Genomic DNA, 20047 nt, shown 5'->3' with positions numbered 1-20047 from the left:
CTCCAGGATCTATCAATGCTTATGCTGTTTTACTTTAAAAACACTAAATAATGCTGACAATTTTCTTTAAAAAGCTAAAACATGTCAATAAAAGTTTGCAATATATTTAACAAAAACAGTTCTGTGGCAAGTTATGTCATTTTTCCACCATATTCCTAGATTTAAAAAACCCTTAAACTTAGAATCATAGAATCATTAAGGTTGGAAAAGACCTCTAAGATCATTGAGTCCAACCGTCAACCCAACACCACCATGCCCACTAAACCATGTCCCTAAGCACCTCATCTACACGTCTTTTAAATACTTCCAGGGATGGTGACTCAACCACTTCCCTGGGCAGCCTGTTCCAAGGCCTGACCACTCTTTCAGTAAAGAAATTTTTCCTAATGTCCAATCTAAACCTCCCTTGGCGCAACTTGAGGCCATTTCCTCTCGTCCTATCACTAGTTACTTGGCAGAAGAGACCAACACCCACCTCACTACAACCTCCTTTCAGGTAGTTGTAGAGCGCGATAAGGTCTCCCCTCAGCCTCCTCTTCTCCAGGCTAAACAGTCCCAGTTCCCTCAGCCACTCCTCATAAGACCTGTGCTCCAGGCCCTTCACCAGCTTCGTTGCCCTTCTCTGGACACGCTCCAGCACCTCCATGTCCTTCTTGTAGTGAGGGGCCCAAAACGGAACACAGTATTCGAGGTGCGGCCTCACCAATGCTGAGTACAGGGGCACGATCACCTCCCTACTCCTGCTGGCCACACTATTTCTGATACAGGCCAGGATGCCGTTGGCCTTCTTGGCCACCTGGGCACACTGCCGGCTCATGTTCAGCCGGCTGTCAACCAGCACCCCCAGGTCCTTTTCCTCCGGGCAGCTTTCCAGCCACTCTTCCCCAAGCCTGTAGCGTTGCATGGGGTTGTTGTGACCCAAGTGCAGGACCCGGCACTTGGCCTTGTTGAACCTCATACAGTTGGCCTCAGCCCATCGATCCAGCCTGTCCAGGTCCCTCTGCAGAGCCTTCCTACCCTCGAGCAGATCAACACTCCCGCCCAACTTGGTGTCATCTGCAAACTTACTGAGGGAGCACTCGATCCCCTCGTCCAGATCATTGATAAAGTTATTGAACAGGACCGGCCCCAAAACTGAGCCCTGGGGAACACCACTTGTGACCGGCCGCCAACTGGATTTAACTCCGTTCACCACAAACTTGCATTAACATTGAACATAGCTATTGGAAAGTAAAAGAAAGCAACAATGAAAAAAAATCACACACTGTAATTAACCCCAAAGTAACGATTACAAAAGCAGCAAATTAGGTTTAAAATTGCAACTGAAAAGAAATCCAAATGTGTAGAGACATGGAGTTCACAAGCATGGTACCCAAGTTTTCCTAAGTCAGTCCTCTAAAGATCCTAGGTGGGGATGGAAGGTGAAGAGAGAGAAGAGAGCACACAAACACAAACAGAAAAAGATCTCAAAATGCAATAGAAAACTACTTACGTAAGATGTAACTGTGAGAATATTTTAAAGTGAAGGACTATGTGCTGCTTTTTCTTACTATTTTAACAACATCATTTAATGTATATACAAGCATTTTTTCATTTTAGAATACACTGACTGTAAAGTCTGGCACGAGTAAAACCACTACATGAGGCAGCATGTAGTAGAGCCATCCCTAAATGATCTGCCACTTTGCAGCTTTCATATGTCAATTTTTGTTGTTTCTCAATCCTATCCAAACACAGTCTGTATATTTGTAACAAGGGCTGGTTTTTTTTTGTTTTGAGAGGGTTGTTTTTTAAATTCTTGCAGCTCCAAAGCAGGTAAAGAAATTTTATTCATAATTCCAACAAAACAGAATTTCAACTCTAGGCACAAATACAAGCATACAGCTTTTCAGTAGAAAAACATATTTCTTGAAATGGTGCAAATGCAAAAATAATGGATCATAACAAAAATTATTTTGCAACCTTAATGTAGTGCATGCTATTAGGCATCAGGCAAAATAAGCGTTTCAATAAACTATGCAGTCAAACAAGGATACCACAGAAAGCAGTCCATAAGATAAAAAATTTGTTGCAAAATGGAGGATTTTAACATGCCATCTCTAAATATTTACTTTAATATTAAAATTATAAGCTATAAACCAAATTCCATTTGGCATCCCAGTTATACCTGCCTACTCCATGGCTTAGAGATATCCTTTGTTTGGAGAACCACCTAGATGTTGTTACTGTTTTGCACAGAATATATATGAATAAAATCTAACTCTTCTAGAGGATGATCCCACAAAGCATTCTGCAAGATAATCCAGTGGCCTCAAATCCCATTGAAGCAATTAGAATTTGAAGGTGCTCAACTTCTTAGCAAGGCCTTAATGATTTCAGCTATATTTCATAAAACATAGTAAACTTGATGACAATATATACATGAACTATTAATTTTAACATTTTGTATTTTTAAAATATTCTTATGTCTAACTGCTTAAAATCTAATTTAGGTTATGAAAACCAGCCACAATTCTATCCCATCTTCTTATCTGAACCTAAACTATCTGTCAAATAGGGAAGTATTTTTATCTCTGCCTCTCCAATTCTTCTCTTGTATTTGCCACCATAATTCTACTATCTACTATGAAGTAGTCCATCACTTGCTCATACCAACCAATTCTGATCATCCTTTCTCCATACTCCCTACCCCACTTTCTGTCAATTATTGCCATTTCTCAGAAAGGTCAAAAATAACACTCCCCTTGTCTCTATCAACACTTCAAAATCCTGACCACTTCCCTGATACAGAACAGGTACATGATAAATTTAGGTCTAGATTACAGTAGGGGAAACTTGCCAGACCATGAATAATGGCACAGCTACACAAGCAGATTCCTCCCAGCATGTTGTACTGGCAAAAGTGTTCTGAAGGTAGAGCTAAAAAAAATCAGTCCCCCAGACAAAATAAATTATATACTGGCAAAAATACAGTTACAGTTTTATTACAACTGCATTTAGACTTTTTAAAATAAATAAATAAAAACCAACCACAAAATTGGAGTGTTCAAAATTCCCAAAAAAAGTTAAATGCCGCAAAGATTTACTCTACTAGCAAAATGTTATTACTCTAAACCTGGCTTTAGTCCTAGGGTCTAAAAGCTGAGAAACTGAAAATTAATATTTGATTTTACTTTTTAGATATTCTGGAAATGCTTTGGATGCCATATCACTTTGGGACAAAGCTGAAACAGCACTCAGAAAACGAGTTTAAAAGGTTTTGGTACCCAGGAGAAAAGCATTAAAATAATAAAGATTACTGCACGTTTCACAAAAAAATGCACACAAGATGTGTAGCTCTGATCGACCTATGATCCATACGACAGATACCACCAGAACAGTTAGATGCAACATGATCAAACTAGCTGCCACTGCTTCATCCTCACTTAGAGAGTGACTTCCTAAGCATTAATCTAAAAGATAACATCTGACAGAGGCCAATAGATTTTCTTTTTCTAGTAATATTATAATGGTAAAAATAGCATTGTCCTACATTTCATGATCCTTCCACTTATTTCAAGAGGCTTAAGTGACAGCATTCCCCACAAAATGAAAGAAAAAGATGGATGCTTCACAGATGTCTGTTGTAAAATGCATAAATTGGAGCATCCACATACATTAGTACTCTTATTTTACAATCAGTTAGCAGACAGTAGTAGTTAGGAGACTTGTTTTGCAATCATTAGAAGCATGTAGATGGAATAACACTTCCAAACTTACATACATAAAGTTTGACATTCACTACAAGTAGAGTCTAAACACAGTTAACTGAACCACTCAGGAAAAACTGTCTCCCAAGCATGGGCCTTTGTAGACTGTCGTGGTTTAGCCCCAGCCAGAAGCTAAACACCACACAGATGCTTGCTCGCTCCCCACCCCCCACCAGTGGGATGGAGAAGAGAATCGAAAAAAAAAAGTAAAATTCGTGGATTGAGATAAAGACAGTTTAATAGAACAGAAAAGGAAGGGAAAATAATAATAATAATGATGATAGAATATACAAAATAAGTGATGCACAATACAATTGCTCACCAACTGATGCCCAGCCAGTCCCTGAGCAGCAGTCACTGCTCCCCGGCCAACTCCCCCCAGTTTATATACTGAGCATGACATCGTATGGTATGGAATATCCCTTTGGCCAGTTTGGGTTAGCTGTCCTGGCTATGCTCCCTCCCAGCTTCTTGTGCACCTGGCAGAGCATGGGAAGCTGAAAAGTCCTTGATTAGCGCAAGCACTACTTGGCAACAACTAAAACATCAGTGTGTTGTTATCAACATTCTTCTCATACTAAGTCCAAAACATAGCACTATACCAGCTACTAGGAAGAAAATTAACTCTATCCCAGCCGAAACCAGGACAAGACAATCTGCACTGTAAGTTTAGTCAGCTGGTGCCAGTAAAAGTTATGACCTCCAAAAGAAACTGAAATAAGTTACATCAATGAACAGTGATATTGTTTTAATTTAAGATTAGTATTTGTCAGCCTGTCCTGTGCACTGAATCTTATGGAATACAACTGCCCAGGATTGAACTTTTAAGAACAAGCTATTTCTGAGATATAAACAAATGACAAGGTTAGAACATTTTTCTATTACGTAAAAACCCATTATTTTAGTACTCTAAAGTAATGTCAGATTTACTCCAAGCTGTCTTCAAAAAACTGGTTTTCAGCTTCAGTTTAAGCAAGTGAAAATCATGTCAGAGAGTACTTGAAAAATTGTTTTTGTGAAAGTTAAAACTGCTTTACAAGGAAAATGTCTCAATCAAAACTATATAATCCTTCCTGTAAGGCACCTGTAAATCACATCTCAACTATCATGGAATAATGTTAACCCACTGAACCAAAAGCCAGTATCAAAACACCATAAACCTCCATAAATGAGAAAGATGTGGACTCCAGTTACAAATTTATTACAAATCATAATACTAACACATATTTATTACACATCAAGTTTCCTCAAATGAGATGGAACACTTACTAAACATTGAGCTGTAATACTTAGTCACTCAATCACACCTTCCAGTCAGGGAACAAAGTACATTTATAGCACATTTTGAGGAAGCCTGTGCTCATCATTACCACTGTACACAACACAGGAATAAAACAAGGCTTACTCCCAGTATATTAGTTTTTGAAAGACACTACACTCTTGATCCGAATGTGAAAAAAAGCAAAACTACTTTTTAACAGTAGTCACTGCATCACCCAAAAGGAGGATTCCTATTGCTACATTCTCCACTGTACCTTACATGTGAACCAAGCAAGATACTTCAAAATAAGTCTTAAGTTATAATTTTTTAAAAGGAATAACGCTCATACTCACTTACCTGAGACTCCACAGTGACCATGATCATAGAGATGTTGCTGGTGCATGGTAGATTTTTTGTATATAACATGAGGATGACCATTCTCATAACTAAAGTTACTGGAATTTTTTGTTAGATTCCTTAAAGGCTCAATAAAATACTCTTCATCTTCTGTAGCAATGACTCCATGCTTAAAGGAGAAAAGAAGAAAATAAAAACTTGCAAAAGACAATATAAAACTCCTTTTAAAAAGCTTAATTTTAAATAACATTTGATTATCATTTATTTCTGTGAAGAAATCTACAACTATAAGCCAACACAGAAAACAATGCATGAGTCAGCTCTCCTCCACTGACTTTAGTGGGAGCAGGAGTAAGTGCCTATAAGCAACACAATGAGAAAAGAATTAAAATATCATTGCCCTGTTTCTGGAGTTTTTCCTATCATTTTTGGTAGATGTGGTAAGAAAGCAAGATATATTCTTGGTATATGACAAACAATCTGTTCACAGAGATGTTCCAAAACTATGTGATTCCTACCCATTAAAAGTGATGCCAAGCCAAAGTGGCCTTGCTCAAAAGGTGAGCCTGATATCCCTCTGTGATGCCATACCAGTAGATGCTTAATGCCACATACTGCATCAAAGAAAAACCACATGAAGGATTAATTCTAGAAAATACATTCAGGGAAACCATTCAGCATTTTACACCCAGATGCTTAATTCCAGAACTGAGCTAGTTATTAAAATCAAATTATTAGTATTAACTTAGGCTACACTATCTACAAAGCATTTATTCCTTAAAAGGTCTCGCCACAAATCTTTGGTAAATCCAAGTTGTTGCAGACTGTGCACTAGACCTCATTCTCCATAACAAATGAACGTATTTTTTCCCCTCACACTGCAGTGCAGAACAGTAGATATTTTATTCTCATAACTTTCACATTTGTCAATTCAGCTTCTTCCAAACAGGAAGTGGTTTACGGAAGAAAGGGGAGATTTCAGGCCAAGTTGAGATATGCAATCTCCTCAACCTTCATCAATTAAAACTGAAAGGCTGTGGATGTAGTCTACCTGGACTTCAGTAAAGCCTTTGACGCTGTCTCCCACAGCATTCTCCTAGAGAAGCTGGCGGCTCATGGCTTAGACAGGTACACTCTTCGCTGGGTAAAAAACTGGCTGGACGGCCGAGCCCAGAGTTAAATCCAGTTGGCGGCCGGTCACAAGTGGTATTCCCCAGGGCACACTTTTGGGGCTGGTCCTGTTCAATAACTTTATCAATGATCTGGACGAGGGGATCGAGTGCTCCCTCAGTAAGTTTGCAGATGACACCAAGTTGGGCGGGAGTGTTGATCTGCTCGAGGGTAGGAAGGCTCTGCAGAGGGACCTGGACAGGCTGGATCGATGGGCCGAGGCCAACTGTATGAGATTCAACAAGGCCAAGTGCCAGGTCCTGCACTTCGGCCACCACAACCCCAGGCAACGCTACAGGCTTGGGGAAGAGGGGCTGGAAAGCTGCCCAGAGGAAAAGGACCTGGGGGTGCTGATTGACAGCCGGCTGAACATGAGCCGGCAGTGTGCCCAGGTGGCCAAGGCGGCCAACGGCATCCTGGCCTGTATCAGAAATAGTGGGGCCAGCAGGAGGAGGGAGGTGATCGTGCCCCTGTACTCGGCCCTGGTGAGGCCGCACCTCGAATACCGTGTTCAGTTTTGGGCCCCTCACTACAAGAAGGACATGGAGGTGCTGGAGCGTGTCCAGAGGAGGGCAACGAAGCTGGTGAAGGGTCTGGAGCACAAGCCTTATGAGGAGCGGCTGAGGGAACTGGGGTTGTTTAGCCTGGAGAAGAGGAGGCTGAGGGGAGACCTCATCGCGCTCTACAACTACCTGAAAGGAGGTTGTAGCGAGGTGGGTGTTGGTCTCTTCTCCCAAGTCACTAGCAATAGGACGAGAGGAAATGGCCTCAAGTTGTGCCAAGGGAGGTTTAGATTGGACATTAGGAAAAATTTCTTTACTGAAATAGAGTGGTCAAGCCTTGGAACAGGCTGCCCAGGGAAGTGGTTGAGTCACCATCCCTGGAAGTATTTAAAAGACGTGTAGATGAGGCGCTTAGGGACATGGTGTAGTGGGTATGGTGGTGTTGGGTTGACAGTTGGACTCGATGATCTTAGAGGTCTTTTCCAACCTTAATGATTCTATGATTCTATATTCACCTGGATGATGCTGGTACCAAATTTCTCTCACAATGCCTTCTTTTTACTTGGAATCTAAGATTTTACTATAAAATAAATCATTTACTGGTATACTGCTGCTTAAATAGTCTTGAAAACATAAACCAAATTATAACTAGGTTTGCCAGATGTGCGGAAAGAACCTTGACAGTCTGGACTGCATCCAGTCTAGATGTCAGACATCTGGGTTCAAGCAAATCCTGAGCCATTATAAGCTCTATTATTATGTTCCCACAGGAAAAGAGAGTCCTGCAGAGTGGCTCTGGCCAACACCATCAGGCTGTGTGCTTCGTGCCAAGCCTGAGGAGACAGAGGTATCATCCAAACTGTGGCCCTGTCTCTACAACAGAAGGGCCTTAACCTAAAGGTGATTACTCCAGGGCATACATCCTTCATGTCTGTACTCAAATCCAGTCAGGTTAACAAGTCTAAGCATGAATAAGGCATTTATATCAGATACTGAAACCAATAGTTTTAAGCACTGAGATTACCTCAGTTGAGCAAGTCAATTCAGATGCCATAAACAACACTTAATTCATAGAATCATAGAATCATTAAGGTTGGAAAAGACCTTTAAGATCATCAAGTCCAACCGTAAACCTAACACTGCCAAGTCCACCACTAAACCATGTCCCTAGGCGCCACGTCTACATGTCTTTTAAGTACCTCCAGGGATGGTGACTCAACCACTTTCCTGGGCAGCCTGTTCCAAGGCCTGACCACTCTTTCAGTAAAGAAATTTCTCCTAATGTCCAATCTAAACCTCCCCTGGTGCAACTTGAGGCCATTTCCTCTCGTCCTATCACTTGGTACTTGGGAAAAGAGACCAACACCCACCTCACTACAACCTCCTTTCAGGTAGTTGTAGAGTGCGATGAGGTCTCCCCTCAGCCTCCTCTTCTCCAGGCTAAACAGCCCCAGTTCCCTCAGGCACTCCTCATAAGACTTGTGCTCCAGGCCCTTCACCAGCTTCGTTGCCCTTCTCTGGACACGCTCCAGCACCTCCATGTCCTTCTTGCAGTGAGGGGCCCAAAACGGAACACAGTATTCGAGGTGCGGCCTCACCAGGGCCGAGTACAGGGGCACGATCACCTCCCTACTCCTGCTGGCCACACTATTTCTGATACAGGCCAGGATGCTGTTGGCCGCCTTGGCCACCTGGGCACACTGCCGGCTCATGTTCAGCCGGCTGTCAACCAGCACCCCCAGGTCCTTTTCCTCTGGGCAACTTTCCAGCCACTCTTCCCCAAGCCTGTAGCGTTGCATGGGGTTGTGGTGGCCGAAGTGCAGGACCCGGCCCTTGGCCTTGTTGAACCTCATACAGTTGGCCTCGGCCCATCGATCCAGCCTGTCCAGGTCCCTCTGCAGAGCCTTCCTACCCTCGAGCAGATCAACACTCCCGCCCAACTTGGTGTCGTCTGCAAACTTACTGAGGGAGCACTCGATCCCCTCATCCAGATCATTGATAAAGATATTAAACAGAACTGGCCCCAATACTGAGCCCTGGGGAACACCGCTCGTGACCGGCTGCCAACTGGATTTAACTCCATTCACCACAACTCTTTGGGCCTGGCCATCCAGCCAGTTTTTTACCCAGCAAAGAGTACACCCGTCCAAGCCGTGAGCCGCCAGCTTCTCTAGGAGAATGCTGTGGGAGACAGTGTCAAAGGCTTTACTGAAGTCCAGGTAGACCACATCCACAGCCTTTCCCTCATCCACTAGGCGGGTCACCTTGTCATAGAAGGAGATCATGTTAGTCAAGCAGGACCTGCCTTTCATAAACCCATGCTGACTGGGCCTGATCACCTGGTTGTCCTGTACGTGCCACGTGATGGCACTCAAGACGATCTGCTCCATAACCTTCCCCGGCACTGAGGTCAGGCTGACAGGCCTGTAGTTCCCCGGATCCTCCTTCCGGCCCTTCTTGTAGGTGGGCGTCACATTTGCTAACCTCCAGTCCATGGGGACCTCCCCGCTTAGCCAGGACTGCTGATAAAGGATTGAAAGTGGCTTGGTGAGCACTTCTGCCAGCTCCCTCAGTACCCTTGGGTGGATCCCACCCGGCCCCATAGACTTGTGTGTGTCTAAGAGGTGTAGCAGGTCACTAACCATTTCCCCTTGCATTATGGTAGCTTCATTCTGCTCTCTGTCCCTGTCTTCCAGCTCAGGGGGCTGGGTACCCCAAGAACAACTGGTCTTACTATTAAAGACTGAGGCAAAGAAGGCATTAAGTACCTCAGCCTTTTCCTCATCCTTTGTCACTACATTTCCCCTTGCATCCAATAATGGATGGAGATTCTCCTTAGCCCTCCTTTTGTTGCTAATGTATTTATAGACACATTTTTCATTGTCTTTTACCACAGCAGCCAAATTAAGTTCTAGTTGGGCTTTGGCCCTTCTAATTTTCTGCCTGCATAACCTCATGACATCCTTGTAGTCCTCCTGAGTTGCCTGCCCCTTCTTCCAAAGGTCGTAAACTCTCCTTTTTTTCCTGAGTCCCAGCCAAAGCTCTCTGTTCAGCCAGGCCAGTCTTCTTCCCCGCCGGCTCGTCTTTCGGCACATGGGGACGGCCTGCTCCTGCGCCTTTAAGATTTCCTTCTTGAAGAATGTCCAGCCTTCCTGGACTCCTTTGCCCTTCAGGACTGCCTCCCAAGGGACTCTGTCAACCAGGCCCCTAAACAGGCCAAAGTCTGCCCTCCGGAAGTCCAAGGTAGCAGTTCTGCTAACCACCCTCCTTACTTCTCCGAGAATCGAAAACTCTTATCATTTCATGATCGCTATGCCCAAGACGGCCTCCAACCATCACATCACCCACAAGCCCTTCTCTATTCCCAAACAACAGGTCCAGCGGGGCGCCTTCCCTAGTTGGCTCACTCACCAACTGTGCCAGGAAGTTATCTTCCACACCCTCCAGGAACCTCCTAGACTGTTTCCTCTCTGCTGTATTGTATTTCCAGCAGACATCTGGTAAGTTGAAGTCCCCCACGAGAACAAGGGCTAGCGATTGTGACACTTCTCCCAGCTGCTTATAGAATATTTCGTCTGCCTCTTCATCCTGGTTGGGTGGTCTGCCTTGTTGGCCTTCCCCCTGATTCTTACCCATAAACACTCGACCCTTTCATCACCATCATCAAGCTCTAAAATGCAGCATTAATTCTCTAAACAAATTGCATATAAAATAAGCAAAAACTATTATTAATGTCTGCAAACTATCATCACAGTTCCTTCAGGTACCAGCAGTGAAAAAGGTTAGGAGAGTATCACCAATTTTTCCTATGCCTAGTCAACATGTAATCTCATCTGCCCAAACACTATGGTGGTTTAAGAAAAAAACAGATTTTAATAACATTTAGTTGAGGAACTGCAAATAAATTTTAACTCACACCTGCCACCAGGTAGTCAGAATATGCATATGGTCAGTTGCTGCAGCTAGCTAAGTGATTTGATAAACACTGGAAACTCAACTTTCCCTGTATATGCCCTTCATGTAAACCCTGCATATATATACACCATTTTAAACCTAACATATATTAAATTTGCTTGCAAACAAAACTGTTCTTCCAATATTAAACTGATGCAAGTGGTCTTGTTGAATCAAAGTGAATGATTTTTAACAAGCACTCCAAATTCTGTACATAATACCTATTTCAGTGACAACCACCATTTATTCTAATTAGGAGTTTAGAAAATTCATGTGGCTAGAGATGCTTCCATTGTATATGCATTCAGCAATGCCTGATTAATAGTGGGAATTACGCTATTATATCCGAATCGACTTTCTAAAACACACTTTTGGCTTATCTACTATTTGAGCACAACACAGTTTCAGTTGCTAAAGGAGATTGAAATAATGCCTTTTTGAAGCATTAAAAGGAATTAGCTTTTTTTTTTTAGTTTTGCCATTGTATTTGAACTTAAACAGTTTGTACATTAAACTTCTGCTCCAAAGCATAAGAAATATCATTAAGACATAAGAATGACCAGCAAAAGGTTTTGACAAAAATACCATGAATTTAAGAAACAAGCTGAATGCCCCAAGTAGGTTACTACAAGCAACATTCCCAAGATTATTATCTAAAACAGATTGTTTGAGGTCCTGTGTTATCCAGTCCCACTACAGACTGTCAACTCCTGCTAACATATATAAGGTCTGGATCTAGCAGTTTGACATGCTCAGACAAATCTGTGAATCCACATGGAGTTCCCCTGAATTTGTGAAAAGGAATCTTTTTGTGTCAGGCTGTCTAGCTGGGGCCTTACCCTACTTCATATGGGGGATGTCCATCAGTCACAGAAGCAAATTGAATTATGGAGGACAAGTAAGTGCCTGTTCCACACAGTACTACTGTTTTCCAATTTCTCCCTGCTTTGAACCTTTCTAGACTTTATGCTTTATCCATTTTTAATATAAAGCAGTAGTAATGGAAGGTTCTGAAAATGTGTCAGTCTTGTTCAGTATGTCTACAGCTGGCTCTACACTTCAGTGTGGTTTTATGACTGAGGAAACAGACTGCATTAGCTTAGTGTGTTCCCAAAGATTAAAAAAAATAATGATCTGGTCTGGGACAGTACATCATGGAATCTTACAAGACATCTTAAAACTAGAACAGGGACAGCTTTTATATAATTTTCTGAATACTAAGTCTATACTGCAAATACACATTAGTACCAAAGAGAACTCCAAAGACATCGATCTAGAATACTAAATCTCTTTCAATATAATTTCTTATCTTTATAAATTATTTTATAAATTATACATTATTTTACATATGATTCAAAAATACCATACTATATGCAATTTATGATCTATAAAAGTAGATACATTCTTTATGGTAGAATCAGCTTTCAAATGAGCTAATTTAATAATGTGAATAATTTATACACATATGAATTTAGGAATACATGAAAAAAACATGAAGTCTTCCAGCAAAATAATTCTTCCTTTAACCAAGTAAGGTCATGCTTTTAGCCAATGTCTACTGCTTGGGCTTTCTTTATAATTTCTGTTTGGATGGAAACATCTGTGCTACCCAGCTGTCGCGAATGAGCGGCCCAGATCAACAAGTGGCCCAGGGAAGAAGGGGGGTATGAATGCACCACCACACCAGCACAAACATTGCTCAGTGCATGGAACTTCACATGCCATGGAAATACTTGGCATTTTACACTAAACATTTCCTTGGAACCATAGTAGCCCCAAAATACGATTTAACCTCCGATTCACTTTCCTAATAATAATCACTTTCTACATGTTTTAAAGTGTTTCCCACTACTGGGCTTTTCAGCTCAAAATGAGAAAATCTGCTACTGTAGAAAACTTGTTTGAGCACTCAGTTAAGAGCTTGGACACCTGGCAGAGGACAGAGGTGGGTCAGAATGCAAAAAGTTTGGTTTCTGCTCATTCCACTACTATGAGCCCCAAAACTTTTCTTCTTTAAGACTTGCTCCCCTCAGAATTAAACAAACTTCTTTCCCTTGAGGTGAAGTTCTCTCTTCAGCCAGTCTACCACTGTTTCTTCTCTTCTTTTCTTCAGTATGACATACTCAGCTGAGACAATGCCTCAGCTACTTCTGCTTCAGCCTTGTTGCCTTGCACCGAACATTCAAAGGCCCCAAAATACTGCTCTTTGCAGGCTCTTTCATGAGAAGGCCAAACCTGCAATCCATCCACAAATGTAACATCCACTAAAGTAAATATGAGTTTGGAAGCCAGCAAGCCTGCCCAACAAGACCTTCAATTTCCTCACATGACTGCTCACTGGATTATAGAGCTTTCCTCATAACTTAAGACAATTTATATAGCATAATCAGGGCCCAGCAGATGGAAACTGCTGGAATGAAACTTCAGTAAGTAGCAGCCTGTAATTCTGGGGCGCTTGGTAATGAGAAATATAGAGGGAGAGGCTGAAACAGGAAATAGTGACAGGGAAATTAACTGACTGCTGGTCACTTGTTATAACGAAACTGAGAGAAAGTCCTTCTTGCACTAGAACTCATCTCAAGATACTACAAGTGTTCTTCAAAGTCATACAACTTATGTTAATTAAACCATAGCCTTACCTGCCCACCCTGAATAACTAAACAGAATAACTCAAAACATTCACTAAGGGGAAGAAATTTGGCAATAGCAAAGTCTAACAGGACAACTGGTATAAATGGAATGCTTAAATTTTGCTTGTGAGTGACACTCATGCTAAAGGCTACTACTTGTTTTAGAGTTACTGACAACTTAAAATGACTGGCTCTGGGACAGATGTTAATCAAGGACTATGCAGAATATGACTGGCAGTCTCTTACAGACCAACAATCAGACTGGAAAATATGAATGTCTCGAGCACAACATATTCCAAACTATCACCAATTCTAAAACAAGTAATAGTGTCTTCAATATTCACTGCCAATTGCTTTATTAAACATGTTCTAACCAGCAGCTATATAACAAAATATTTGTCAGTAGGAATCATCATTTAAAAATAAGTCTGTGATGGATTTATCTGAATGGAGTGGTAACTCCTATACTCAGTGCTCTGGAAGGCCCTGCCAACACTGTATGACAGAGGAATTTCTGTACGGTAGAGGATGATAATGAGTACAGCCTACCACTGCACCCCTTTGCAGAATCCCTGCCTCTCTGAGAAAGAGCCTTGTGTCACCCCTGCTGCTGCTTCCGGAGCATGACAGGAGCCTCACATACTTGTGACTTGGCTTTTCTAGGAGATGCAGCAGACACCTGACACTTGCAGTCCCAAGTAAGAGGCATGACCAAGAAGAACTCGAGAGTGCCAGTCAGTGTGCCCAGAGAACTGAGGCTGCCTTAATCCAGACCAGGAATACCTGGAAGAAATACGGAAGAGCTGACAACAGCTAAAAGCACCAAAGATGACTATTTAACTGGGAAGCACTCCACACTAGTTAACTTACAGACTAAGTTAATGTACTGACACCTTGAACCACAGAACAAGACAGCTCCACTCCAGCAAAACAGCAAGGCTGAGGGCAGAGGGAAAACACACAGCAATAGGAGTGCTAAAAGTCACCTCAGGGCCTGAGGCACAGAAGCAAAAACTTCATTTAGAAGTGACACCTACCGTGCTGCTAAATTCTTTGAAGAAAACTAGTGCCATGAGGAGCGAGAGATGGGGAAAGCTGATAGGAAAACATGGACTTTTTCCTGCTTCATCCCCACTCTTGTTTTCCTAACATGAAAGGAAAACGAGAGTCGGCTAAGGCAAGAGCAGGCATTCTTGGCTCACTCCCTGGCCAAGGTCAGAGAAGAACCAAAACAGGAGCACTGTGGCACAGACTGCAAGTTCCAAGGGGGCCAACCAGTCTGTGCCTCAACCAGCAGAAATTCTGGAGATATAGAGGTACGCAGCCTCTTTTAAAGAAGTGAGTCCTGAAAGCAGGGATTTGTTCTCCATAGTATTTTTAGCTGAAAAGAACTCTAAAGCAAAATGATCTAGTATATTAAGAGCTTAAATAACTGTGACAAAAATGTTATTACATAGGAACTGCAAAACTAAAGTGAAAATTGTACTACATTCAGACCTATCAGCTGCAAGTCTACATTAACCAAACTGTGATACCACACTCAATGGAACACCATTTTAACTACATTTCTTCGAAAGTTTCACTTAGCCCTGGAAATCCCCATTAAATTCTTTTTCCTCAAGAGTACTCCAAAATGTTAACCTAGACTGTATCAGGGACATCACAAATAGCTGGATATAATGCATCCTTATCTAGGTCTGAAGCAGCAGGCTCTTGTTTGTAAATAACATCCCAAGATGCATTATTCAACAGCACTTCCAAGGATAAATAGGAATTAGTTTAGCAAGTCTGTGTAATCTTTTTTTTTTATTTCCTTTAGCAATTAGTTAGATCTGTCTACTCCTAACAAGATGATTGACCAGCGTTCTACCATAATTAAAATCAGAATGAATAACCACAATATATACATATATTTTTACTAGAGAAATTACTAGGCTCTTGATTTAGTATTTTCTAGTCATGCCCTTCTATTTTAGTATTTTGTTACTCAATAGTTTGGTTTTTAATTTTTTGCATTTATTTTCTAATTTCTGTTGGGAATAAAAGCAGCTTTTTCCCATGCAAGTACTACTGTCATGTGATCAACAGTAAAAGAAGAGATGAGAATTTCTAATCCTACTTTTAAATGCAACTGTTTATGATTTGTAAACAAAATATTTTTAAAAAAGGTAAATAATTACTTTCTGATGCTGGTATTTGCAAAGGATCTGCTCTCTTCTTCACTCTTTGATTTTATGGCAATGATGACTTCTACACCAAGCAATTCCTCTTCTCTGTTATTTACTCAAAGTTTCTAAACCCAAATTCTCAAAAATGCAAGCGGGTGTTCAGTTCAATCAATGTCTCTCCAGAGAGATTCAGCATCCTAAAGGACCCACTGTTTTCCTCCCCCTCCTTGAGTTTGTAACATTTTTATAACCTGTAATGATCTCAGCACAGACCTAATCTTGCAGCCCTAGTGTGTGTAAACACTTAAAATGTTGCCTGCTAAAGGACTACAGAATTGGGTCTTAGTAGTTACAATTGATCTTGGAAAAACTTTTCCCCAGGACCCAGACCAGGTTTTAGGGGGTTTTTGCACCTTCCTGTCTGCTTGCTTCTCGCAGGGACTCAAAAAACTGAAAGATATGCCAATTAAGTAGTTCTTCTGTAATTTAAAAAGGGACAAGCACACTATTATACTAGAACATGTAATGTGCACTTACCAGACCATTGCAGTTGCTTAAGGCCACTTTAGTTGTACTGTGTTGGTCTTGCAAATATCCTGTGTAATGACAGTGGTCTAAAAAATCGTGCTTCCATTGAGGTCCATCTTTCCCCCAGTATTCTACTGTAAAATGTCTAGACACCAAATCTGTGTTGAGAGTCAGGTTTAAATGAAAGTGCTTGCCATAGGCAGAAAGTTTAAAAAATAATTTAGATGCTGCCAGTTCTTGGTCATAAGGGTCTGTACTCCTCCTCCTTCTTGAAGGTTTAGCATTTTTCACAGTAAAGCTGAGGAAGGCTCCATTTTGATCAACCCTTATTGGGATTGTTAGTTGGTAGTGTTCAAGGTAAGACAGGAATTCCTCTTTGTAATCACAAGGTAAGACAATCCAGGTAATGGGCATAGAAGAGAAGAAAATATAACAGGAAACAACAAGTAGTAGTATAAACATAAACCATATTTGGCTAAATCTCATCACCCTCATGAGTAAAAGTCCTTTTCAGGTAAACACAAGATGAAGAGTTTTACTAAATAAAAGAAAACGTCTTTCTAAGTCAAGAAAACATGTTCAGTTTCCTATTAATTTGATTTCACTGGAAATACAAAAGTTTTTAACTACATATCTTTTTCCTATTTACCCAAAATATGTGAACATTTGGGGCTAAATTCTACCTAAGAAGGACGTATTCTTCCCAGTGATACCATTCAAAGACAAAAGCTATTAGATCCACCTGCAAGAATAAAAACAGTAGTAATGAAAAGTATTATACTGTAAAAACATGTAAACTACTCTTCATTTCATTAAAAACCTATAAATTAACAAAGTAAGATTAGATCCTTACTTCCTAGTTTAAAAACATGTTAATGATGTTATGGCAAGTCTCTAAACTATTATCAAGTACAACATTTTACTAGATTTAATTTGCAAGGCTTTCCTACAGTTAAAAGTAGACAAAAACAAATTAAAACAACAATTTAATCAGATTTGCTGTATTTAAACTTCCATGACAATGAATCATGATAAAACTAAGAGCAGAACCCATATGATCTCATGAATTATATAAACATGGTTTAGAAAATGCTACCCAAATGCAATGCAAAAATCAATGCTTCTTGTCAGCTACAGAGGTCTGACCCCTACCTTGAGAACTATACGAAAGCCTGTTGTCACTGTGAAATTCCGATGAAACCATGACTAGGCTCAAAATCCATGTCCACATCTTCCAAAAAATTTCCATAATTTAGAAAAACAGAAAGCTGCTTTTTCCCCCCCCCCTCCTTGGAGGGCTACCTGCGTGCTACAGAGTTAACTCCACTCCAGAATCGCACCATAACAGGTATATGTATTTTATACTACTTCCAAATTAACTATTGGATGTTTCACTTTTTGACAGGTATTCTTTTCCAACAACCTGTATTTTCTTCTATATCTGCAGTCATTTTCTCAATTCAAAATAAGTATTTGTAAGATTCCTTAAGATATCAGTAAGACATTAGACTGGATAGTTAACTGAACTTGCTCCATTTCTTTTCCTGAAAAACAAAAGAAAACGAGTCAAGGCAAATTCTTTCTGTTAAAACAGATCTATACTGCAAAACACTAAGTCATCATAGTGAACTATGCAATATAACTTTTTGAAATAATATTCAACCATTATCACTTTCATGGTCCAAGGTCACAACCTTACAAAAACCATAAATTACCATTAACTTTGAACTACTAGTTCCATACAACTTAAGATGCACATATCTGCTTTATGTTAAATAGGTGTAAGAATTCATAAAATTAAGGTTTCTTGTTGCTCAAATACTGTGTTCAGACTTGTTCCAGCTATAATCAATGCTATGCACTCATTGATTTCAGCAGTGAATAACTAGACCCAATAGACTGGCAGACAAAGGAAGAACCTGAGAAAGAATCCAGAGTACAGTTATCTGATCTTTCTGCAGCATGTATTTTGTTATTTACCAAAGAACAAAATTCTGTATTTGAAACTATTCATCATACACATTCTAAGTTTTCAAATGTTTGTTGTATACATATTAACTACAATTTGATATAGTAGAATATATTTTTATTTTCATTTTGCAGGTCACAGGATTGAACAAATAACATGTTACTCCCCCCCCCTTTTTTTTGGCATTTAAAACACTATTGCAGCAATACTAAAAAGCAGCTTTAGCTGTGGCCGGGGGTTAAATGGAACGTCTACATAGCCAACTAACAGTCCAGTATCATGGGATACCAAACCATGTGTTGTGTCAGCTGGTACTAATCAGTCCTCTTAAGCATGCTCAGCACACCTGTGCATAGAGCAAACTCTGCAGAGGCAGACAATAGAGAAACAGAACACCTGAGAAGGGAAAACTGTTTAAAAACAAATTTCCAAAAGCATACATAGTCATTTATACACGCACCAGATAAATTTGCCTTTCTAAAATTCTGGGAGTGATTTACAACATTCATTCAGACAGGTAATACCCCTGCAGCCAGTGGATTATTTGTAAAGGTTAAAGAATCATAGCATGTCATCTCAAAAAGAAATCAACATCATGCAAATCCTATTTACTAACATCACAGTGAATATTAGGAAACTTCTTAGCCAATTTGAAATGCATCTAATTATTACTATGTAAATGAGGTTAATCTGATCATTCCAATACCTACTTTTTAAATATCTTTCAAGACAGCACACAGGATTTAATCGGGTTTGTAGAGGGAATAAAAGATACTTTGCAAGCATAGCTTAGACTTAGTAGTATTTTTTTTCTGGGAAAGCATAAGGATTTAGTGATGCCATTCACATGTGGCAAAGCCTCAAAGGATATTAATAAAATCTCTGGTCTGGCCTTCCATGTAAAACCTTTATTTTCTACCTAATATTTAATTACAGCTTTTAGACTTTTACAAGTTTTGAAGAGACATAATCAATCCCATACTCTTCAGCTACATTCATGCTTATTTCCAATCTGAGAACATCCAGTTTCAAATTCCAGTCACTGAATCTTGCTTTACCCCTGTCTGCTAATGATCTGCTTTCTTCTCCTTGCATGGATAGTTATAATCTGATACAAGCACCTCTTGACGCTTCCTGATAAGCAGCTCAACCTATTTGGTTTACCTCACTCCATACAATCCAGTTTCCAGATGTCTAATTATTTCTGCAGCTTTTTTCTGAACCCTTTCCAATTTGTCAGCATCCCTTTTTATGCACAGACACCACAATTGGACACTGTAGTCCAGTAACGGCTCATTATTGCCATATATAGAGATAACATTGCCTCACAGCTTTTACTTAGCCAAAAAAATCATAACAGGGAGCTCATGTTCAGCCTGTTAGGCTGATCATAAATTACCCTAACATTAAGATCTCCAGCAACTACAGCGCCTAAGGTGCTAGGTAGCTCAGAATACTGAAACTAAACTACAGCGTCCATTATTTAGACACCACTGGCCCATGTTAAGCCTTGGTCAACAGTGTCCAAATCATCCGCATCTAAGTATCTTTTCAGGGGTCTGTGCAAAACAGCCTCCCTCATTCTAAGCTTCACACAAGAAAAATCTCCTTTCACATTAAGCTTGCTGAAAGTTTCAGAAGAATTTTTAGCCTCCTTTCCAAAAGTACTATATCCAGCTTGAGCACTGACACAAATAGACCACACGTAGCTGTATTAATGCTCTGAATTAAGGAGTAGTAATGGACATGAAGGATAAA

The 20047-nt window shown here is 40.5% G+C and overlaps 1 protein-coding gene and 1 long non-coding RNA gene across 4 annotated transcripts in view; both read right to left on the bottom strand.

Annotated features, from left to right (window-relative positions):
- The window catches only part of LOC142074782 (A disintegrin and metalloproteinase with thrombospondin motifs 6-like), a 204159-nt gene extending 186590 nt beyond the window's left edge, over positions 1 to 17569 (bottom strand). For 2 of the 3 annotated variants that reach the window (XM_075135655.1, XM_075135656.1), the window contains exons 1-3: positions 17473 to 17569; positions 16330 to 16694; positions 5368 to 5536 (exon numbers count right to left, since the gene is read on the bottom strand). In XM_075135655.1, the coding sequence (XP_074991756.1) occupies positions 5368 to 5536; positions 16330 to 16694; positions 17473 to 17569 (631 nt within the window). Of the gene's footprint in view, positions 1 to 5367; positions 5537 to 16329; positions 16816 to 17472 lie in introns of those variants that run through there. The other variant, XM_075135654.1, reaches the window with a different exon arrangement.
- LOC142074739 (uncharacterized) overlaps positions 1 to 20047 on the bottom strand; it is a 450900-nt gene that overhangs the window by 309638 nt on the left and 121215 nt on the right. The window lies entirely within an intron of this gene.

Source organism: Calonectris borealis, chromosome W (genome assembly GCF_964195595.1).
Source record: "Calonectris borealis chromosome W, bCalBor7.hap1.2, whole genome shotgun sequence".
NCBI lineage: Eukaryota > Metazoa > Chordata > Aves > Procellariiformes > Procellariidae > Calonectris > Calonectris borealis.
Note: the sequence above shows the minus strand (reverse complement) of the source record. Positions and strands in the feature narration are given on the sequence as shown.